This window comes from Molossus molossus, unplaced genomic scaffold (assembly GCF_014108415.1).
Source record: "Molossus molossus isolate mMolMol1 unplaced genomic scaffold, mMolMol1.p scaffold_m16_p_21, whole genome shotgun sequence".
NCBI classification, from domain to species: domain Eukaryota; kingdom Metazoa; phylum Chordata; class Mammalia; order Chiroptera; family Molossidae; genus Molossus; species Molossus molossus.
The window spans coordinates 17,224,731-17,248,173 of NW_023425357.1; the positions used below are offsets into that span (position 1 = coordinate 17,224,731).

Consider the following 23,443-nt stretch of genomic DNA (forward strand, 5'->3'; position numbering starts at 1 on the left):
TTTCCAGTACTTGGCAGTTACAGAGAAATGTTGCGAAATTAGGACTTGAACGTTTAAACCCTGAGGTTCCATGTGCCTTGTGCTCAGCATCGGGTTTGCCCCTCGTGTTTTCTCACTGGACTGTGAGCTCCTTGAGGGCGGGCTCTCGTGCTGGTGCCAGAGGCCAGGCTGCTAAAAAGCTGTTAGCCGTCGATCTCAGCCACAGCCACAGCCCTGGGACTAAGACATGGAGGAATGCGTGTATGTGTGTCTTACAGTTTACGTACGTTCCGTTTCAGGAGGAAATGAGGGTGTTCAGGATGCGAGTCCAAGACGTGGTGAGAGAAAATAAAGAATTGCACCAACAGTTAAATAACAGCAGTCCTATCACCAGTGAGGAATGGCAAGTGGTGTTCTGTTTCTGGTATTTTACTAATTTTAGAAAAACAGATAATAGGAATACACATTATTAAATCATCAAATACAATTTATTTATTTATTTATTTATTTATTTATTTATTTATTTTAAATCCCGTTTTCCCTTTATTTATTTTTATTCTATTATTATTTTTTGTAATCCTCACCCGAGGACATTTTTCCATTTTTTGTTGAGATAGAGTGGGAAGGAGAGAGAGGAAGAGAGAGAGAGAGAGAGAAACATTGACGTGAAAGGGACACATTGAGTGGTTGCCACCCGTACGACCCAACCAGGGCCGGGGACAAACTGCAACCGAGTTACATACCCTTAGCGGAACCGAACCCGGGTCTCTCCAGACCGCAGACTAACGCTCTAACTGCTGAGTCAAACTGGCCAGGGCTACATTTTATTTTTTAAACTAAAATATTTTAAAGGAGAGTTTCTAAGAAATTAAACCTAGCCGGCCAGTGTGGCTCAGTGGTTGAGCGTGGATCATGCACCAAGAGGTCTCTGGTTCGATTCCCAGTCAGGGCACATGCCCAGGTTGTAGGCCAAATTCCCAGTGCGGGCCATGCAGGAGGCAGCTAATCGATGTTTTCTCTCATCGATGTTTCTGTCTCTCTCTCTAAAATCAATAAAGAAAAAATAAATAAATAAAAAGAAATCAAACCTGTTGGGTCACATTTTTTCTTCGACCCCTCTGTTCCTCCGGCTTTAGCACAGTGAGCCCAGGACGAGGCCTGCACATCCAGCTCCCTTCCACTCTGCCCTGCCCTGCCCTGCCTGTTCCTGCACGCCTTTCATGCCCTGACAGCTAAGCATTGCCTCCCTTCCATCCGTTGCTGATGCTGCCCCCTGCCCCCCAATACCCCCTCTGCACAAATGGCCCTGGTCAGTGCAGCTTCCTACAGGCAGAGTTCATTGCTCTCTGTCTGTTTCTACCCTGGCCGTAAGCACACGTCCTGCGCTCTTGCTTGCCACACAGTGGCTTCCTGTGTGTTCCACATCTGTCTCCTCTTCTCTTATGGGCTCCTCAGGGGCAGGCGTGTCCCGTTTGTCCACACAGTGGCAGCAGATGTCTCTTCACTGAATTAGAGAAAGTCAGTGTCTGCAAAAGTCTAAAGGGAGCATCCAGGCAAGACTAAGAAAGCAAAAACTGCTCACATGTATCTTTTTTGCTTTGGGTAGGTTTGTCATGTTTAGTATTTTTTTTTTTTTTTAAATATATTTTTATTGATTTTTTTATCCTCACCCGAGGATATTTTTTTGTTTTTTGTTCAGATAGAGAGAGAGAGAAAGAGAGAGAGAGAGAAACATCGACGTGAAAGGGACACATCGAGTGGCTGCCACCCACACGACCCAACCAGGGCCGGGGACAAACTGCAACCGAGGTACATGCCCTTAGCGGGAACCGAACCCGGGTCTCTCTAGACCGCAGACCGACGCTCTAACCGCTGAGCCAAACTGGCCAGGGCATGTTTAGTATTTTTTAAGTATGTTGACATTACTGGGAAAAATTAAATCTTTTCCATATGAAACTGAGAAATTTGGAATCAAGTCAACAGTGTTCTTACCGGTGGGTCCGTTCTCCCTGCTTTATGGTCACTGACATGTCAGTTGGGATTGGCCTGGGCAGCTACTGGATCCTGGTGCACTGTGGCTTCTCCTGGGGCACTTGGGTTTTCTTCTGTCCAGTAGCTGCCTGGAAAGCAGGTCAGTTAGACTGGGCCCATGTGCCTCCAAGATTCTTTGTAAGAAACTGGAACCTCCTATACTTTCTCTAACCTTGTATATAGCTGTAAGTCAAACCTGCTTACTTCTCCTTAAAATAGAAATATACAGCCCGGCCAGAGTGGCTCAGTGGATTGAGCGTCATCCCACGTGCTGAGAGGTCCTGGTTCAATTCCTGGTCAGGGCACATGCCTGGGTTGTGGGCTCAATTCCCAGTAGGGGGCGTGCAGGAGGCAGCTGATCAATGTTTCTCACATCAGTGTTTCCATCTCTCCCTTCCTCTCTCAATAAAAAATATTAAAAATTTAAAAATAAAATAAAAATATATAAGTAAATAAAAGGAAGAAGGACATATCCTGCTTTCAAATTCATGAGCTGTATTCCTCAATTTCATGTTTATTGTCATTTGAAATCTGCACCCGGCTCTCGTGTGGTGGCCTGTGCCATGGGGGGCAGCTCTCAGGTCTGTGCAGTGCCTGTTGAGGTCCCCAGCCAGCTTCCCACGTCCATGGAGTTGCCTGTCCTCCATCCGGGGAAGGGAACCCTGGGCTCTGGAGCATCACGCCCCTGAAGCCTCTCACAGTCGTGCCCTCCCCTGCGCCGCCTCGGCTGCTGCTCCCTGTGCCTGCTCAGGTGTGAGGCACAGGACGTACCCTCCACACCCTCAGGCACACTGACTGCACTTCAGTAGGAGCTTTCTCCTTCGTTTCCAATGCAGGCGGACCAGAGAGTCCTGGGTTCGGTTTCCACTAGGGGCACGTACCAAAAAAAAAGATTGGCCATTTGACCGTTGTTTAAGCTGAATGTTGTGTGCATGGGAGTTTATCATTCTGTTCTTTCCACTTTTGTGTATGTTTGAAATTTTGCATTTCAAAAAGTTACTAAGAAGGTCATAATTCAAACTTCATACTGTCCTTTCTCCCAATTTAATGCACATGGTGCAATTAATGCGTTAATGTTTCACATTAAAACGTGGCCAGAGATTCATTCCCTGCAACATCGATTACTTTCTTTTATTTTTTTCTTTATTGATTTGAGAGACAGAGAGAGATAGAAACATCAATGAGAGAATATCGATTGGCCGCTTCCTGCATGCTCCCCACTGGGAATCAGGCCCACAACCTGGGCATGTGCCCTGACTGGGAATCCAGCCGGTGACCTCTTGGTGCAGGGGTTGCTGCTCTACCACTGAGCCACACCTGCTGGGCTCAATTACTTTCTTTTAGACTCGCACTGTCTCTGTAATCATTCAGCACCTGAATGGCAATATTTAATTTTGTAAATCAATTGTAGGCATCAGCTTCAGACTCAGGCGGAACTGGTTTTAGAGGAAAACAGGTTGTTGATAGAGCAGTTGGAGATTCAGCAAAGAAAAGTCAAGGACACGCACCAGGAGCGTCTCCAGGAAGGTAAGCTGTCTTTCCAGGGAGTCGGCAAAGCTGTGATGTTGTTATGAGTTTTACACCTGTACCCCCTTCTGGTAGGGTTCCCCTTCAAACTGAAAACAGATAATCATGTTTTTTAGAATATTTTTCTTTACTGAGAATGCAGCTGTTTATGTTATAAGATATCCAGCTATTACCCATAATGCATTGATTGCTTTCTCTTAGACTCCACAGAGTGGCTTTAATGATTCTATATATTTTATAAATCAGTTGTAAGTAACAGGTTTAGACCCAGCAGAACTGGTTTTAAAGGAAATAGCACCATATAAATGGGAAGAATCATTCAAGGTGAGTATTTGAAACAACGCAAAGATGTATACCGAATATTTGTTGAATGAGTAAATCAGTGAAACTATTTGGTCTCTGAACAGTTTCTCTGTGCTCTTGCCCTTCTCAGCGCTGTGAGTGCTGTCAGGGGTTAAACCTCTGTCAGATTACTTTCATATCTGTCCCTCGGTGCTTACAATATATAACAGTCAACTTTGAAGTGGGCCAGATGAAGTCATTTTGTCCACTTTCATTAAAACCAAAATCTATAAACAAAAAGATAGTGACATCTTTCCCTTTTGTTTTACTGATTTTCCTTTTCCCGTGAAGAATGTATAGGACAGGAGGCTGAAATACAAGCTGCCTTGCATGAGCTCATGTGACCCCTCCTTTGTTTTTCCCTCTGCGCCTGATTATTGAGCCAGTCCCTGCCAGCCTCCTGTTGCTGAAGCTACCAGGGTAGCACTTCACTTGTTGCCGGTAGCCAGGTCATGTTTAAGTCAGAGCATCTCTCAAAGAGCCCAACAGGCCTTTCCTCAGTGGGACTTCCCCACGCCCGTCTTTGTGCGGGCACAGAAGGATGTGTTCCTGCTCTGGCCTTACTTGTGGGGGAGGGGCAGAGAGTGAGTGTTGTTGAGTCTGCTATCTTAGCTTTCAAGATTAGAGGTAATGGGGAAAATTAATTTTGTTTTTACAAAGCTTAATTTTCTCAAACAGCAGATCTGAACAGCTGTGATTCTTCTGGTCAAAGGACCAGCCTTTGGTTTTGGGAGTTTTGGCAGGGGTGGGGGGTGTTGTTTTGTGTGTTTTTTTGTTGTTATTAATCCTCACCCAAGGATATTTTTCCATTGATTTTTATTTTTATTTTTTTATCCTCACCCGAGGACATTTTTTTTTTTCATTTTTTGTTCAGATAGAGTGGGAGGGAGAGAGAGAAACATCGACGTGAAAGGGACACATCGAGTGGCTGCCACCCGCACGACCAACCAGGGCCGGGGACAAACTGCAACCAAGGTACATGCCCTTAGCGGTAACTGAACCCGGGTCTTTCTGGACCGCAGGCCGACGCTCTAATCACTGAGCCAAACCAGTCAGGGAGCATTGATTTTTTAGATAGAAAGACTGGAAGGGAGAGAGAGAAACATTGATGTGAGAGCAACACGTCAATTGGTTGTCTCCTGCACAACCCCGACTGCGGCCAAGGATCAAACCTACAACCCAGGTACATGCCTTTGACCAGGAATTGAACTCGCAGCCCTATGGTCCACAGGCCAATGACCTAACCACTGAACCAAACGGGCCAGGGCAGGGTTTACAGTTTTATGCTATAATACTTTATGTACTAGTTTCAGCAGATGCCCAGGAAGTATCTTATTATTACATACTACTGTGTCAAATAGGATGCAATATTTATGATTTACTTTAGATACAGGACATAAAACATAAAAACTGAATGAGAAAAGGGTAGAAAAATAATAAATTTGGGTCATATTGTTTGTTACTGTAGAGAAAGAGCTTGTCCACCTGGTGCTAGCAGAGCCAGACACTAACCACTGAGAACTGCAGTGGAAAAAGACTGGTCGTTTATTATGAATGGTGCCGTGCCGGAGAACGGACAGCTAATAAGCTAATGCTCGAAAATCTAGCTTGGTGGTTTACAGACAAGGGGTTTTATGGAACAGGATCACAAGTCATCGTGAGTAAGGGGTTTGGGGTCATGGATCTTGCTCATTGGTCAAGAGTGAGGTAAGGAGCCCTGGCCGGGTAGCTCAGTTGGTCAGAGTGTCATCCTGATATGCCAAAGTTGCTAGTTTGATCTCTGGTCAGGGCACATAGAAAAAGCAACCAATGAATGCATAAATAAGTGGAACAACAAATCGATGTTTCCCTCTCTCTCTGTCAGATCAATCAATAAATATTTTTAGAAAGAATGCAGCCCTGGATGGTTTGGCTCAGCGATTAGAGTGTTGGCCCATTGACCAGAGAGTCCCAGGTTCGGTTCCTGCTGAGGGCATGTACCTTGGTTGTAGTTTGTCTCTGGCCCAGGTTGGGGTTGTGTGGGTGGCAACTACTCAATGGGTCTCTCTAACATTGATGTTTTTCTCTGTATCTCTTCCTCCCTCTCTCCCTCCCGCTCTATCCGAAGATAAATGCAAAAAATGTCCTCGGGTAAGGATAAAGAAGAATGCAGTTGTATGGGTAACCATGGACATAGACAACAATGCTGGGGGGACAGGATTGGGAGGAGGGCATCAATGGGGAGAAAAGGAGAAACATCTGAAACAAAAATAAAATAAATTGAAGAAAAAAAAAAAAAGAATGTGGTAAGGTCAGTAAATCATAATTTCCTATCTTGAAGGGAACTTTGGGGTCCCTCAGTCTGGTTTCATAGGGACATGGCCAGAGGTTATTCTGCTTTAGAACTCATAAAGTGAAACACAGCAGTAGGCCATGATATTATCTTTTTTTCCCTTTAATCCTTATCCAAGGATATTTTTCCGTTGATTTTTTTTTTTTTTTTGGAAAGAGGGAGAAAGAGAGAAACATGGATGTGAGTCAGACACGTCAATCAGTTGCCTGCCGCACCCGTGGATCGAACCCGCCACTCTTGAGTCTGCAGGCCAACGCTCTAACCACTAGCCAGACCTGCCGGGGCTATGATATCATCTTTAGCTTAATGGAAACCCATACCTTGTAACCTTTAGTCAAGGCATGGCCACTGTTTCTGGCTGCCTCAGCGGGTTAATGACTAGTCATGGAAAGGGCTAAGGCTTACCGGGTGTGCTGTGAAGAAACGGAATGGAGGGCTGGGGCTCTACAGTAATCAAGATCCGACATTAAATCAAGATCCTTGGTTTCATTTAACCTTGAAAATCTTGCCGTTTTAGGGACAACATCATGACATATGCTCGCATACCTCATGTGACTTACAACTTCAGTCTTTCGAAAGTTCCTTGAAGGCTGGAGTCACGTCTGTTAAATATTGTATGTTTAACAATTATATCAAGATATTGAACTTCAATAAGAGAATTTATATTTAGTGAATGCTCAATATAGGGACAGTAATTTCTAAGTTTACAAAGACTTTGGTATTAATTTATAAATCTCCAAAAGATTCTTAAAAGATCATTTTTTATAAGTTGGCTCTCATTAGTAATCAATAATCATGTATTAAGTTTCTTGTACCAAGTCTTTATTCATCTCTATTATTTTTCAGTTTCTAAACTGACTAAACAGCTAATGCTTCTGGAGACTAAAACACAGAGCCAAGAAAAGGAGCTGACTAAAAGCAAGAAGCAACTGGAAAGTTTATGTGCCGAGTGCCAAGAACTGAAAACGCAGTTGGATGGCAAAATAGCCATGGAAGTTCATGCTTCGATTGTAAATGAATTACAGAGGTAAGGACTTGCTGTCTTTTCAGGGTTAATGCATCACAACGCATGTTGTGATAGGCAGAGTGGAGAGCCTTTGCTCTGTGTGTGTCCCCCCCCCCCCCCGCCCTGTCTTTTTCTGAGTCTCTTCTTGAGTCATTTTATTTGCATAAGACAGGTGTCTGAGTCTAAGACTGGTAAATATATATTTTTTTATTATTAAAGTAGAATATGGTTGTCCCTGAGGACTACACTCTGCACTTTATATATATGTGTGTGTATGTTTCTCTACTGTTTCAGTCTTCTTGATTTCAGAACCAAACATAATTTAAAGGAGTAGACCAGAAGCCTAGATATCCAGTAATAAGGAGCTGGTTAAATGAAAGGATGCAACCATAAAATGGAATATAACACAGCCATTTAAAGTAATGTCACGAGTTGCTTATCCAGGGCTTTAGGATGGTGGTCTCAGCAGCCAGTCCTGGTGACTCAGCCCATAGCTATAGTTCCAGTGAGAACTAAAAAATATTTCACACCTCCTACTTACCAACCCAAATACAAATCAGAAAAGGAGTTTATAGAGCAGGAAAACAGAGTGGTCATTACTCCAGAATGTTTGGAGCGTCCCATACATCTGGCCTGTACAGCTGGTATCTTTGACACCTATTTTCCTCCAGAGGGTGATGCTCGGGTGTCATCTCTTTCAAAGGATGGACTGGCACAAAAAACTGAGCGATTGAAGAAGAATGTGGCATCATAGTTGTCAATACAGAAGATAAGAGAATATGATGCTAATTTTAAAATAAAGGACTTCCCTGAAAAAGCTAAGGATATCTTCACTGAAGCTCACCTTTGTCTAAACAACTCAGACCATGACTGACTTCATACCTTGGCAACTGAAAACTGTTTTCCGGACATGGTCTGGGACCTCCAATATAAGACCATCCACTGGAGCTTTGTAGAATCTTTAGAGCCAGCCCAAGTGGTTCAGGTTTGCTGTTCAAGTATGGTGAACCAGGGCAACATATATGGCCAGGTCACCATCCGCATGCATACCCGGCAGACTTTGACTATCTATGACCGGTTTGGCAGATTGATGTATGGACAAGATGTGCCCAAGGATGTCCTGGAGTATGTTGTCTTTGAAAAGCACCTGGCAAACCCTTATGGAAGCTGGAGAATGCATGGCAAGATCATCCCTCCATGGGCACCCCCTAAGCAGCCTATCCTTAAGACGGTGATGATCCCTGGACCCCAGCTGAAACCTGGAGAAGACTATGAAGAGCCACAAGGAGAGGCCCATAAGCCTCAGCTAGCCTGATGGCAAAAGTGCCTCCTGGGGTGAAGTATGGGTCATGAGGTGGCTGGGAGCTGTGAAGTCATCCATCTCCATCATGCTGCAGAACTACCTTTATTCTCTCCTGTCCTGCTTGGGTGTTTACAGAAGTCTCATCCTCGATGACCACAGCTGATAGCTGGGCCCAGTGGGTGGCTGCTATGCACAGCTCTGGACCTACTTCTTCTTCACATTTTATATCTACCTTCTGGGTCTGGATGAAAAACACTGTTTTAGAGAATATATGACACCAGTTTTTTCTGCAGCAGGGACTGTAAGAAGCAAACTAACATAAGTTTCTTTCTTATCACAGGGCAGGGATCAGCATTTGAAATAAAACACTTTTGGGGTACTGGGAAAAAAATAAAGAAAGAAAGAAAGTAATGTCACGGCCCTGGCCCATGTGGCTCAATGGTTAGAGTGTCAGCTCAAGCACTAATAGGTCTCGGGTTTGATTTCTGGGTCAAGGGCATGTACCTGGGTTGCAGGTTTGATCCCTGGCCCCGGTCAGGGTCATGTGGGAGGCAACCAATCGATGTGTCTCTCTCATATCAATGTTTTTCTCTCTCTCCCTCCCTCCCTTCCATTCTTTCTATCTAAAAAATCAATGGAAAAGTATCCTTGAGTGAGGATTAACAACAACAACAAAAAGATGAATTTAATTCAAACATCAATTCTGTGTTTTTTGTCCAGGTATGTCCCCTGCTCTTTGACTAACTATAACTAGTAAACTAGAAAGCAGTAGGCACTCTCTGGAATATTTCTGACTGGATGTTCAAAGAACCAACCCAGGCTGAAGTTACTGAATTTGTATGATAAGTGAGGCAGACCCCAAACACACACAACCGGAGGCTTGTTCTCCAGCCAGCCAGCTAGCCAGGAAGTAAACCCCACCTGTACACAGAGACCCCTCTCTCAGGATGCTGGGCGGCCTGTGTGTGCGCAGCCCCACCTGTTTATGCCTGGTTATTACATGCAAATTGACCAAGACAACCAACAAAGAAATAACTTATCTTGAGCATCATTTTGCCAGAATTATATATTAAAATTGTATGCCCTTCTTTTGTTTCTTTTATCATAAAAACATAGTGACTTTAGTATGATATACATTTGTTCTAGCCTTAGAATATGAGGAGGAGCAATTATAACTATGTAAAAAAAATGAGCTGTCTTAAATTCTTTCCGGAAGGAATAGGGTGTAAAGTATATATACACAGATATAAGCAACAACTATGGGCAGAAAAAGGGGTTGTTAGATTATTACCATCAAAGAAGTGTGTGCCCTGCCCTTGCTGGTGTGGCTCAGCTGGTTGGAGCATTGTCTCATACAACAAAAGGCGGCAGGTTCAATTCCCGGTCAGGGCACATACCCAGGTTGTGGGTTCCATCCTTGGTCACCGTGTGTGCGGGAAGCAACTGATTGATGTTTCTCTCTCACCTCTCTCTCTCTCTCTCTCTCTCTCTCTCCCCCCCCCTTCCTCCCTCTAAGATTAATTTAAAGGAAAAAAAGAAGTGTGTGCCCAGCCGTGGGCTCTCTCCTGTCTTCTAGGAGTTCCATCCCAGGTCCTCCAAGGGCTGGGGGGAGACCTTGTGCAGAGCCCTCAGGGAACCCGCCATGGGCTGGAGAGCTGGGCTGTGTATCCACTTGCCTGGCAAGTGGCTGCCTCATTGTAGCCTGTGTGTCCTGGATACAAGCCTGTGATATTTTTGTTATCAGCCGGCTGCAGAAGGAAGATGAGAAGGAAAACGCTGAAATGGAGCAGCTGATGGAAAAGTTGACAGTCCTGCAGGTGGAGAAAAAGAATCTGCTGTTAGAGAAGGACAGTCTGACAGCTAAGAACAAAGCACTGGGAGCTGAACTCCAAGGGGCACAGAAAATAAATAGGTTTTTATATATTTTTCCTTAAGCTTTTTTTAATAGTTAAAAAAAGAAAGTTGAAAAATATTCTTTATCTTTTCTTTTTCTAATATTGGCTATAAGATAGAAAAGAATATAAGTACAGTAAAAGCTTTTCTCTTTAACCAACGTTTTTCTAGTCTATAGTTTGTTCGCATATCGCTGATAGTTATGATGATGATTCTAAGAGTCGGAAACTTATAGTTCTTTCCTAACGATTTCCTAAAAGTCTACTTTGGGGTTACTGAGTTCCTTTTCAAAAGTCTCTTTTAGAACATAAGCCTAAAAATCAATAGACTAAAATATAATTAGCCTATTAATTGTGTTAAAGCATTTCGTGATTTCTATTGGCTTGACTCTGACTCAATAATTATGCTTGACTTAAAATTAAATTCAGTTACCATTTCTCACCTTGAAAGTTACAGATTCAAATTGCTGAAGAGTAACCTTTAGATGCTAACATAATTTTATAATACAGATATTCACTATGCCCTTTAGGTTAATGAGTTTTTTATTCCACCTTTTGGGGGACTCTTTAGGAGATCACAAAAAAAAATTGACGTCCTCAAAAAGCAGGTGGAAAAAGCCATGGAGAACGAACTGTCTGCTCATCAGTACCTGGCAAATCTTGTTGGCCTGGCAGAGAACATAACTCAGGAACGTGACAATCTTATGTATTTGGTGAGTATCCTCGGTTACTTCAGTACTGAAAGTTAATATGTAAACATAATTTGAGGAGTTTTTTTAAAAAAACATCTCTAAACAGCTTCATCTTTTAAATTTTGACAGCAAATTTTCAAATTCTCCAAAATTTTATATTTCAACCATAGAGGGAAATACTTTTAAAAGGCAAATAACCCTAACTTATAAATAATGGCAAATGATAATTTAGAAGGTAAATTAATGGAGTTAGTCCATTTGACTAAATAGAAACAGTAGTTACCAGGTGTATTACACACAGGTGCACCTTTATGTTCTCTCTGTAGGGCTGACTTAATATAGTCCCTGTTTGACGATGAGACATAAGAATCACAGACAGGTTAAATAGGGTTCATTCTAAGGACAGAGCTCAAAGGGCAGTGTATGCACCCCACATTGTTTCTAACAGCGCGGGCCCCAAGGAAGAGCAGTGAGTCAGTTACTGGTGGTCCCAGAGGGCGGCGCTTTACATAGCCAGCAGGAGTGACGCCATGGACATGACCCCTGGTGTCTCCACCCTGATTTTAAAACAGATGTACAGTGAAGATAGATGCTATGCCAAGCTATATGTGTTGAGAAAATCTGATAGGATTTACTGCAGAATGTTACAGAGATAGTCAAGTGGTAGAACTACAAGAAATTTCTTAAAATCGTTGTACTGATCTGCGTCTTATGACATTTCTGCAATGAACACACATTGCTTATGTGCATTTGAACATGTTTATTTTAACAATGTTAATAGTGTAGGGTCAGAAGTAACAATTTAATGGATGTCATTACAAAAGAGACCCGAGGACTTTCTGAGAGCCAGAAATGGGCAAACTTGGAAGTACCTCGGCCCTCTCTAGCTGAGTGAGCTGTGGAGTCTGTCAGGATGCGTCCCAGGCTTATTCCCTTTTGCTAGAAAGATGTTAATTCCTCCACAGGAAAATGCACATAGATTTTAACCATTGTTTATATAGGAAGAAATATAAATAGTCTCCAACTCTTAGGGGGAAATGTTGATTTTTTTAAATCTGTTTTTAAAAATTGATTTGGGAGAGGAAGGGAGAGAGAGAGAGAGAGAGAGAAACATCAGTCGGTTGCTTCTCACACATGCCCCTGTGGCATCAAACCCAAAACCTGGGTATGCGCCCTGATCAGGGATTGAACCAGTGCCCTTTCAGTGCATGGGATGAAAGTCCAACCTACTGAGCCACACCAACCAGGACAAAATGTTAATCTTGACTTGTGATCAAAGAAATGTTAATTTACCAGTCTTGAGATACCGTTTTGAACTTTTATTAATATTAGAAAAAAATGTGGTAAGCCTGGTTATACATTACTGGTGATTTCTAAGTCCTTCTCTGAGCCTTGTATAAGCCATTTGACAGGATGGTAGGAACATGTAGACCTCCTGACCCAGTGATCCCTCTCCTGAGAAGTGACTGTCCCAACCCCAGTGCTGAACTTTGGCACTCTCTGAATCCACGCTGAGAACGTTTGGGGCTTGTTGAAAATCATAAACTGTCAAACAAACTCATTCATCTAGCAAGCATTCATGGGGACCCAGCTGCCATGTGTCAGTGCCACTGTTTGCAGGGCAGGACACGGGTTCCTCCAGGATGCAGGCGCACGTGGGCCAGAGAACATCCCAGGCTTCCATGGTGATGTCAAGATTTTCCCTGACCCAGAAGCGGTCCCCCTGAGGTCCATCCCTTTATGAGCCCAGGGTAGAAATATAAATGGAACCCTGACTGGTTTTGCTCAGTGGTTAGAGCACTGGCCTGTGGACTGGAGAGACCTGGGTTCGGTTCCTGCTAAGGGCACGTACCTCGGTTGCAGTTTGTCCCTGGCCCAGGTTGTGTGGGTGGCAACCAGTTGATGTGTCTCTCTCACATCGATGTTTCTCTCTCTCTCTCTAGAAAAAATTAAAAAGAAATATAAATGGAGGCTACATACTGTGTGTTCAAATACTTAAAAGTTACAAATTATGACTGTTAATCAAATGTGTTTTCTCCTTCTCTCCTGACATTTATTACTATGGCCTAAAAGCCAGGTCTGAGTTGAGAGTCTTCAGACCCTTCAAATGGGGGTGGGGTGGGGGGTCCTCTCATCTCACCCTGGCCCACCCACCTGTACACAAACACTGCTGTCCCCTTGGCCCCACAGGGTCCTTCCCCTGTGGAGCCTCAAGGCCAGCCCCTCTAGAAGGGGTTCGGGGGTGGTACTGGCTGCTGTTGCTCCCACCTGACCCCTTGCCAGTCTCTTGGGCCTTATGAGAGCCCCTTGTATTAATATCAGCATCTTAATATCTAATTCTGCCTTTCAGATAGGTTTTCTATGTGACTCGTGGCTAGTTATTTAACTGTCTTTGTCTTATTTTTCCTTTCTGCTAATCAAATTGCCACTACTAGCCTACTTTAGAAGAAATGCTCACTTTTACAATTTTTTTTTTTTTTACCATTTGAAATAGTTAATCTATAGGGCATAGTAGTTCATGTCCCATGTAGATATTAATCTGAATCATTCAGCTTCGAGTGACATCCATCTTGGAAATAGTGCCTGGCACCTTTGTTTGCAGAACAGCATAGTGCATTCGTGTTATGTTGTCCTTAATTTTGTAAGTATTCAAGTAAGTCAAGTTACCCTGGCTGGTTCTTCCTTGCAGAAGATTTTTGTTTTGTTTTTTTGTATACTCACCCGAGGACATTTTTGCATTTACCTTCAGACAGAGTGGGAGGGAGAGAAGGAGGAAGAGAGAGAGAGAGAAACATCGATATGAGAGAGACACATCGAGTGGTTGCCATCCACACAATCCCAACCAGGGCGGGGACAAACTGCAACCTAGATACGTGCCCTTAGCAGGAACCGAACCCGGGACTCTCTGGTCCATGGGCTGAGCCAAACCGGCCAGGGCACAGAAGAACTTTTTATTCTTTTCATTTTTCTGCAATACTGAGCCCATTGTGTTTCTTTTCACCTTTCTCCTTAGGCCACATGTTTAGAAAGTGAGAAACATGGAGTTCTCAACAAAATTATAAAAGGCAATATTCGCATCGGAAGGTTAGAGGAAAAAGTCAAGGTAAGTGGTCATTTAGCCTTTAAGATTCCTTTTCAAATGGGAACAGAGTCTTACTGCGTACAGATTTCCATGTTTAAGAAAGTGACACAGCCCGGCCAGTGTGGCTCAGTGGTTGAGCGTCGACCCATGCACCAAGAGGTCGCCAGTTCGATTCCCGGTCAGGGCACATGCCCAGGTTGTGGGCCCGATCCCCAGTGGGGAGCATGCAGGAGGCAGCCAATCAATGTTATCTCTCATCCATGTTTCTATCTCTCTAAAATTCAATAAAGGAAAAAAAAAATTTTTTAAATTAAAAGAAGGTGATGCATTTTGCAGGTGTATGACACTCATAGAGAAAAGCAGCACAGAGTTTGCTGGCAGAAACGGCACCTCTCCAGAAGCAGCATCTCTCCACTCATTAAACAAACTACGATTCATCTGCACAATAAAATACCATGCAGATGTTTTAAAAATTAAAAGGAGCCCTGGCCAGTTTGACTCAGCAGTTAGAGCGTCGGCCCACGGACCAATGGGTCACAGGTTCGATACTGGTCAAGGGCACGTACCTGGGTTGCAGTGCATCCCCAGCCCTGATTGCGGTTGTGTGGGGAGCAACCAGTCAATGTGTCTCTCTCATGTCGATGTTTCTCTCTCTCCCTTCTTTCTCTCCCTCTCTCTCCCTTCCACTCTATCTGAAGATAAATAGAAAAATATCCTTGGGTGAGGATAAAAAAAAAAGCCCAGCCAGTGTGGCTCAGTGGTTGAGTGTCGACCCATGCACCAGGAGGTCACCAGTTCAATTCCCAGTCAGGGCACATGCCCAGGTTGTGGGCCGAATCCCCAGTGGGGGGCATGCAGGAGGCAGCCAATTGATGTTTCTATTTCTCTCTCCCTCTCCCTCTCTCTCTCAAATCAATAAAGAAAAATACGTTTAAAAAAAACACTTGCCCTGGCCAGTTTGGCTCAGCGGTTAGAGCGTCGGCCTGCGGTCCGGAGAGACCCGGGTTCGGTTCCCGCTAAGGGCACGTACTTCGGTTGCAGCTTGTCCCCGGCCCTGGTTGGTCGTGCAGGTGGCAGCCACTCGATGTGTCCCTTCACGTCGATGTTTCTCTCTCTCTCTCCCTTCCACTCTATCTGTACAAAAAATGGAAAAATATCCTCGGGTGAGGAAAAAAAAACCAAAAAAACAAACAAACAAACAAAAAAAAACACTTAAAAAATTTTTTTGTATCCTGCTATTGAATTCATTGATTAATTCTATTAATTTCTTGGTGGATTCTTTAGGGTTTTCTAGATATTGCATCATATCATCTGCAATTAGTGACAGTTTTACTTCTTTTCCAATTTGGATGCCTTTTAAAGTCCCTTTTTCTTTTAAATTTTTTTTTTTTTTTTATCCTCACCCGAGGACATTTTTCCATTTTTTGTTCAGGTAGAGCGGGAGGGAGAGAGAGGAACAGAGAGAGAGAGAAACATCTACGTGAAAGGAACACATCAAGTGGCTGCCACCCGCACAACCGACCAGGGCCGGGGACAAACTGCAACCGAGCTATGTGCCCTTAGCAGGAACCGAACCCAGGTCTCTCTGGACCGCAGGCCGACGCTCTAACCGCTGAGCCAAACTGGCCAGGGCAAAAGTCCCTTTTTCTTGTCTGTTGCTGTGGCTAGGACTTCCAATATTGTATTGAATAATAGTGGTGAAAGTGGGCATCCTTGTTTTGATCTTGATCTTAGAGGAAAAGCTTCTAGCTTTTCACCATTGAGTGTGATGTTAGCTGTAGGCTTTTGATATATATTGTTTATCAAGTTGAGGTGAGTTCCTTCTAACCCACTTTGTTGAGAGTTTTTATCATAAGTGGATGTTGAATTTTGTCAAATGTTTTTCCTGCATCTATTGAGATGATCATAGGATTTTATTGCATTGATTGTTTGCAGATGTTGAGCCACCCTTGCATCCCTAGTATAAACCCCACTTGATCATGGTGTATAATCCATTTTTAAAAATAGGTTTTTATTGATTTTAAAGAGAGAGGAAAGGAGAGGGAGAGAGAATGAGAGAGAGACAGAGAGAAACAAACATCGATTGGCTGCCTCCTGCACGCCCCACCACTGGGGATCTAGCCTGCAACCTGGTCATGTGCCCTGATTGGGAATCAAACCAGCAACTTTTTGGTGCATGGAATGATGCCCAACTAACTGAGTCACACTGGCCAAGGCAGTATATAATCCTTTTAAGGTATTGTTAAATTCTGTTTGCTAGTATTTGGTTAAGAAATTTTGCACCCAGCTGGTGTGGCTCAGTGGTTGAGCATCAACCCACACACCAGAAGGCCGCCAGTTTGATTCCTGGTCAGGGCACATGCCCAGGTTGTGGGCCAAATCCTCATTGAGGGGCATGCAGGAGGCGGCCAATTGATGTTCTCTCTCATTGAAGTTTCTCTCTCTCCCTTCTCTCTCTAAAATCAATAAAGAAAAAAATTTGAAAAAAAAAAGAATTTTGCATTTATGTTCATCAGGTATTTTGGCCTGTAATTTTTCTCTCTCTGTCTCTCTCTCAGTGTATTTTTCTGGTTTTGGTATCAGCATAATGCTGGCCTTATAGAAAGAGTTTGGAAGCCATCCTTCCTCCTCGGTGTTTTAGAATAGTTTGAGAAGGATCGGTATTACTACTTCTTTAAATGTTTGATAGAACTCACCTGTGAAGGGTCTGGTCCTAGGATTTTGTTTGTTGGTAGTTTTTTTATTACTGCTTCAATTTCATTTACATTTAAAATAATTATTGACAGGTATGTGCTTATTACCATTTTGTTAATTGTTTTTTATTGTTTTTGTTGTTTTCTGTTTCTTCTCTTGATCTCTTCTATTGATTTCATTTTCTTGTGTTTTTATTGGATTCCTTTCTCCTTATTTTTTCTGTATTCTTTGTAGGTTTTTGGTTTGTGGTTATGAGGGGTGTGTGTGTGTGTGTGAATAATCTATTTTAAGCTGATAAGTGTTTAAGTTCAAATGTATTTTATTTTATTTATTTATTTATTTTAATCCTCACCCAGGGATATTTTTCCATTGATTTTCAGATAGAGTGTGGGTGAAAGAGAAAAAAAGAGAGAAACATTAATATGAGAGAGACACATTGATTGGTTGCCTCCCGCATGACCACGACCAGGGCTGGGGACAAACCACAAGCAAGGTATGTGCCCTTGACCGGAATCAAACCTGCGACCCTTTGGTCTGCAGACCAATGCCCTAACCACTGCGCAAAACCAGCAAAGGCTCAAATGCATTTCAAAAACACTACATTTTTACTCTCCCCTCCACTCTTTATGTTTTGGGCATTATGATTTATACTTTCCTTTTTTTGTATCCCCTATTTATTGTAGTTATAGTTAATTTTGCTACATTGTCTTTTAACTTTCATATTTGTTTTTAAGTGGTTGATTTACTGTTTATTATATATTTGCCTTTACCAGTGAGAATTTTTCTTTCTTGTATTTCCTTATTTCTGGTTATAGCCCTTTTTTTTCCTGCAAAAGAAGACCTCTTAACCTTTCTTGTAAAGCTGGTTTAGTGGTGGTGAATTCCTTTAGTTTTTACTTGCCTGGGAAATTCTTTATCTCTCCTTCAATTCTGAATGACAGCCTTACCAGATACAGTATTCTAGGTCATGGGTCCCTTTCTTTTAGCACTGTAAATCTGTCCTGCCCCTCCCTCTGGCCTGCAGAGTTGCTTCTGAGAAGTCAGCAGGTAACTTTTATGGGGTTTCCCTTGTACAGGACTTGTTTCCTTCTTGGTGTCTTGCCCCTTTCTTCTTAACTTTTGCCATTTTCATTATGATGTGTCTTGGTGTGGGCCTCTTTGGTCATCTTGTTTGGAACTCTGTGTTTCCTGGACCTGAATCTGTTTCCTTTCCCAGATTAGGGAATTTTTCAGCCATTACTTATTCAAATATACTTTCTGCCCCTTTCTCTCATTCTTCTCCCTCTGGAATCCCCGTAATGCAGATGTTAGAGCATTTATATTGTCCTAGAGGCCTCTTATACTATCCTCACTTTTTATTTTATTTTTTTTTCTTTATTGATTTTTAGAGAGAGAGGAAGGGAGAGGGAGAGAGAGATAGAAACATTGATGAGAGAACATCAATTGGCCGCCTCCTGCATGCCCCACACGGGAGATTTGGCCCACAACCTGGGCATGTGCCCTGACTGGGAATTGAACCAGCAATCTCTTGGTGCATGGGTCGATGCTCAACCACTGAGCCACACCGGCTGGCCTTTCCTCACTTTTTACAATTATTTTTTCATTTTGCTGTCCTGATTAGGTGATTTCCAATATTCTGTCTTCCAGGTTGCTAATTCATTCTTCTGTATTAACTAATCTGATTTCAGTTCCTTCTGAAGTATTCTTTATTTCAGTTATATATTCTTCATCTCTGATTGGTTCCTCATTACATTCTCTAACCCTTTGTTGAAATGCTATCTGAGTTTGTCTGTTTTACTCTCAAGTTTGTTGAGTATGCGTATGACCATTTCTTTGCATTCTTTATCAGGCAAAGTTATTTATGAGTTATTTCCAAGATAAGTTATTACTATTTCATTAGAGTTTTTCTCTGGAATTTTTTATTGTTCCTTCATTTGGAACTTTTCTTCTGTCTCCCCATTTTGTTTGACTTTCTGTGTTTGTTCCTATGAGGCAGATGAAATAGCTCTTTCTTGCAATCTGTATACCAGATGTTTTTGATAGTGCAGTTGTAGTTGGGACAGGTACGTACAGTCCTGGTAGCCAGAAGGAGTGAGTTCCAGGAGGGCAGCCTGGTATGGGAGTGCTTCCTTGTCCTTCTGCTCCCGGCAGGGCTGTCCTGTGTGGGTTGTGCTGCCCAGTATGTATGCAGTGTGCCCTGTTGCTTTAATCATCTGTGGCCTGAACCTGACCTGGGCAGGGCTGCTCTTGAGTGCATGTATTGCATTGTCCCACTGTCTCCACGCTTTCTCCGCACAAGGCAGCCCCTGTGCATGTGCAGGAGCTCCCCACGATTTCTGCACTTTGGATGGGACAGTTTTACACATGGGCACCACAGCATTTTGCTGGTTCAATGCTCTGAGCGGGGGTTTCCCACATTCACATGCAGCCCAGTAAGTGCATGCTGCAGCACCCTGCCACACCCACTGGACCAACCTCTGAGTGAAAGGGCCCCATCTATGTGGACTGTGGTGCTGTCCTGTTTCTGTGGGATCTAATTCTGCGAGGGGGGCTGGGGATGTGCTACAGTAGCGCGCAGATTGACCAGAGAACCTGGCTAAAGCTGCCACTTGCCAGCCAGGTGCAGGAGAAGTGTGAACAATGGCCCTCACCAGTTCCTCCACTGACGGACAGTTCTCTCCTGGAGAGCACTCGCCATTCCCGGCCTTCTCTGTGCAGCCCTCCTCTCTGGTTTTTGTGCAGAAGCTATTCAGGCAGCTCTTAGGTGTCTCCCAGAGGAACTGCTCTATATATAGGTATAAATTTAATGTGCCCTTCAGAGAGGCTGAACTTAGAGTCCTCCTGCTCTGCCATCTTGAACTCGCCTCCAGAATGTCATAATTTCCAAAGAGAATTGAATCTGTGTAAACTATAAGTTAAAATTTATGTGACCACACTTTCAGAGGTGCTCAGAGGGAAATTTGTAACCTTAAATACTATGCAATAAAAATGTAATAGGAAAATAATGGAATTAGTCTTTTATCTCAGTCATCTCTTTACCAATAGAGTATGACAAATCTTGCCAGGTTCTTCTGTCTTAATTTTACTTATAGCATATAGAAATAATTTATAGCATGATATAAATTAGAAATTTGATTTTATTATACTTGAAAAATTTTTATTACTTTGTATGACTTTTATGATCTAGACTTACCCTCCCAGATCAGACCTATCTGGGCTCACTCAACTCAGTGGTTTCTGACAGCCCAGGGAGGTGGGCAGGGAATGAAGGCATCCATGGGGTCACTGACCTGGGCAGCAAGCAGCCTCCCCTCACTCACCCGGCCCCTCCTCCTCCACCAGGGGTACAAGAAGCTGGCTTCACTGAGGCTGGATGACATCAGTCACTGTCTGACAGAGCAGCAGGAGGACTTTGCTAGCAAGGCAGCTCAGTACCAGCAGGAGATGAGGCACCTCCACCGGATGCTGCAGGACAAGCAGGATGTCCTGGACGAGGCGCTGCAGCAGAAGAGGTAGGACCGCCCCACCCCACTTCAGGTGTTTGCATTTTAAATGCTGGTAGAATGTTTTAATAAAACCCTCTAGATCTGTTTTGTTTATTTGATTGCTTATTTTGTTTTTTTCATTTTAGTTTTATCTGAATTTAATATTGGTCTTGATTTTTGTTTGCTCTTTCATTTATTTTCTTTTTTAAAATTTCCCCAGCAATTGATGTATAACATTGTGTAAGTTTAAGTATACAACGTGATGATTTAATACATGTATGTATTGCAAAATGATTACCACAATAAGGTTAACACATCCTTCACTTCACTTACTACCATGTGGTGTTAGTATAGTGAGAACATTTAAGATCTACTCTCTCGCCCTGGCCGGTTTTGCTCAGTGGATAGAGTGTCTGCCCGTGGACCAGTGAGACCTGGGTTTGATTCCAGCCAAGGGCATGTACCTCAGTTGCGGTTTGTCCCCGGGCCTGGTCATGGTCGTGCTAGAGGCAACCAGTTGATGTTCTCTCTTGCATTGATGTCTCTCTGTCTCTCTCTCTCTCTCCCTCCCTCCTACTCTGTCTAAAGATAAATGGAAGAATATCCTTGGGTGAGGATAAAAAAAAGATCTACTCTCTTCTCCACTTCCTAGCGTACAGTACAGTATTGTCAACTATAGTCACCATGCTGTACATTACATCCCAGTTCTTTGTTTTCTTTAATCCTCCTTGAAAAATTTCTGTGGTTTGAATATTGGACTTTCTAAATCAATCTAGTCCTCTAATTGTCCTTCCCTTTTTTATTCTTTTCCATCTCTATGATATTTTTGTTTTATTCCATTTTCTTGGGAGGTACTACTTTATATTAAATGTTTTATTCCTTTTTTTGTTTCTATTGCCAGGAGAACATTAAAACCCCTCTTTTTAGAAGATTGTAATAATATCAGAGGTGCATTATGTCTCTGTGGAAATAAGGTACTATATCAGTTATAGCTTTATCCTTTAAATTTATAGAGGAAACACTGCCATTGTATTAAAAACAATGGGGAGCCCTGGCCGGTTTGGCTCAGTGGTCAGAGTGTTGGCCCGCGGTCCAGAGAGACCTGGGTTTGGTTCCCGCTAAGGGCATGTACCTCGGTTGCAGTTTGTCCCTGGCCCTGGTTGGGTCATGCGGGAGGCAGCCACTCTGTGTGTCCCTTTCACGTCGATGTTTCTCTCTCTCTCTCTCCCTCCCACTCTATCTGAACAAAAAATGGAAAGATATCCTCAGGTGAGGATAAAAAACAACAACAACACACTGGGGAATATTGAACGCTTTGTGAAGGTGAACTTGGTGGTCCCCCCTCGGACAGTGGCTGTGTTGCCTCTGGCAGACTGGAATGTGCACTGATGCCTGCGGAGGAAGAAGAATGACGCTCAGATGTGATTTTCTTCAGGTTTCAGTAGGATCCCCTACTAAATAGGTAGTATTTGATGCCATGCAGAATGCAGTTATCTGTCTGTTTTCCATCAGCCAGATGCGTCTTAATGCCAAGCAAAATGAAGTCTTACCTAACATGGTTTCTGGAGTCACAGAAGTTTCTATCACCATGAAGAGTCACTTTGTAAAAAGTTGAACCAATACCAAGTTTCTTGCCAGACAGGAGGTTTAGAACTGCATTAATAGCCCTGGCTGGTTTGGCTCAGCAGTTAGAGTGCAGCCCACCGACCAAAGGGTCTGCACGTACCTCAGCTGCGGTTCAATTCCTGGCCCTGGTCGGGGTCGGGTGGGAGGCAACCAGTCAATGTGTCTCTCTCACATCAGTGTTTCTCTCTCTCTCTCTTTCATCTCTCCCTCCCTCACACTCTATCTGAAAAAGCAATGGAAAAATATACTCAGATAAGGATTTAAAAAACAAAACTGCATTAATAGAATAGAACTTTATTTTTCACTTTCTCCCCATTCCATTTTTTTGCCCTTGTTTAAAAATTATACATTCTGTTTCTGTTCTTTGAGTGGTTACCCTTGAAATTTCACCATAGATATTTGACACTAAAAAATATAAATGTAGCCTGGCTGGCGTGGCTCAGTGGTTGAGCATCGACCCATGCACCAGGAGGTCACCAGTACTATTCCCTGTCAGGGCACAAGCCCAGGTTGTGGGCCCGATCCCCAGTGGGGGGGCATGCAGGAGGCGGCCAATCGATGTTCTCTCTTATCAATGTTTTTATTTCTCTTTCTAAAATCAACAAAAATTATTTTTATAAAAAAACATAAATGTAATCATCATCTCTACATTTGTCCCCCCAAATGCTCAACATCAAATGCTTTAATCTAATTCTTTCCCCAGTTTATATGCTGTTATTATTTAGTGTCATTAGATATAACTAATGAGTTATATAACTAATGAGAACTTGAGAGATCTTTTTTATGTCATTAGCCACTCCAAATTAAATGTTACTAGTTGTTTTTTATTTCTTTTTTCTTTTTTTATTCCTCACCCAAGGATATTTTTCCATTGACTTTCAGATAGAGTGGGAGGAAGGGAGAGAGAGAAACATCAGTGTGAGAGAGACACATCGACTGGTTGCCTCCTGCATGACCCCAACCAGGGCCGGGGATCTAACCACAACCGAGGTACGTGCCCTTGACCGGAATTGAACCCGCGACTCTTCGGTCAGCAGGATAATGCTCTAATCTCTGAGCCAAACCAGCCAGGGCTGTTGTTGGTTTTTTAAAAATATATTTTTATTGATTTCTTAGAGAGAGAAATATCAATGTGAGACAGAAACATCAATCAGCCGCCTCCTGCACGCCCCCTACTGGAGATCAAGTCCACAACCCAGTTATGTGCCCCAACCAGCAAGTGAACTGGAACCTCTCAGTCCATGGGACAACACTCAATCCACTGAGCTACACTGGCTGGGCACATGTTACTAGTTTTTATATAGTTGTTTATTTTTATTTACCTACAGTTTACCAATTTCTTTGCTTGCTCATTGTTAAAATCAAGACAATAGGAGTTGCTTATGCAACCAAACCAAGACTAAATTTACAGTGTCAGCTTTCCCAGAAGTGGAGTCTTAAATTAGTCAGGCA

General features: G+C 43.0%; 1 protein-coding gene and 1 pseudogene across 4 annotated transcripts in view; both read left to right on the top strand.

Moving 5' to 3' along the window:
• CEP89 (centrosomal protein 89) overlaps nt 1-23,443 on the top strand; it is a 56,768-nt gene that overhangs the window by 27,400 nt on the left and 5,925 nt on the right. For 3 of the 4 annotated variants that reach the window (XM_036275531.1, XM_036275533.1, XM_036275532.1), the window contains 7 exons: nt 279-382; nt 3,422-3,537; nt 7,058-7,238; nt 10,265-10,432; nt 10,984-11,125; nt 14,118-14,207; nt 20,223-20,392. In XM_036275531.1, the coding sequence (XP_036131424.1) occupies nt 279-382; nt 3,422-3,537; nt 7,058-7,238; nt 10,265-10,432; nt 10,984-11,125; nt 14,118-14,207; nt 20,223-20,392 (971 nt within the window). Of the gene's footprint in view, nt 1-278; nt 383-3,421; nt 3,538-7,057; nt 7,239-10,264; nt 10,433-10,983; nt 11,126-14,117; nt 14,208-20,222; nt 20,393-21,266; nt 21,340-21,624; nt 21,775-23,443 lie in introns of those variants that run through there. The other variant, XM_036275535.1, reaches the window with a different exon arrangement.
• LOC118638745 lies at nt 7,281-8,696 on the top strand (annotated as a pseudogene).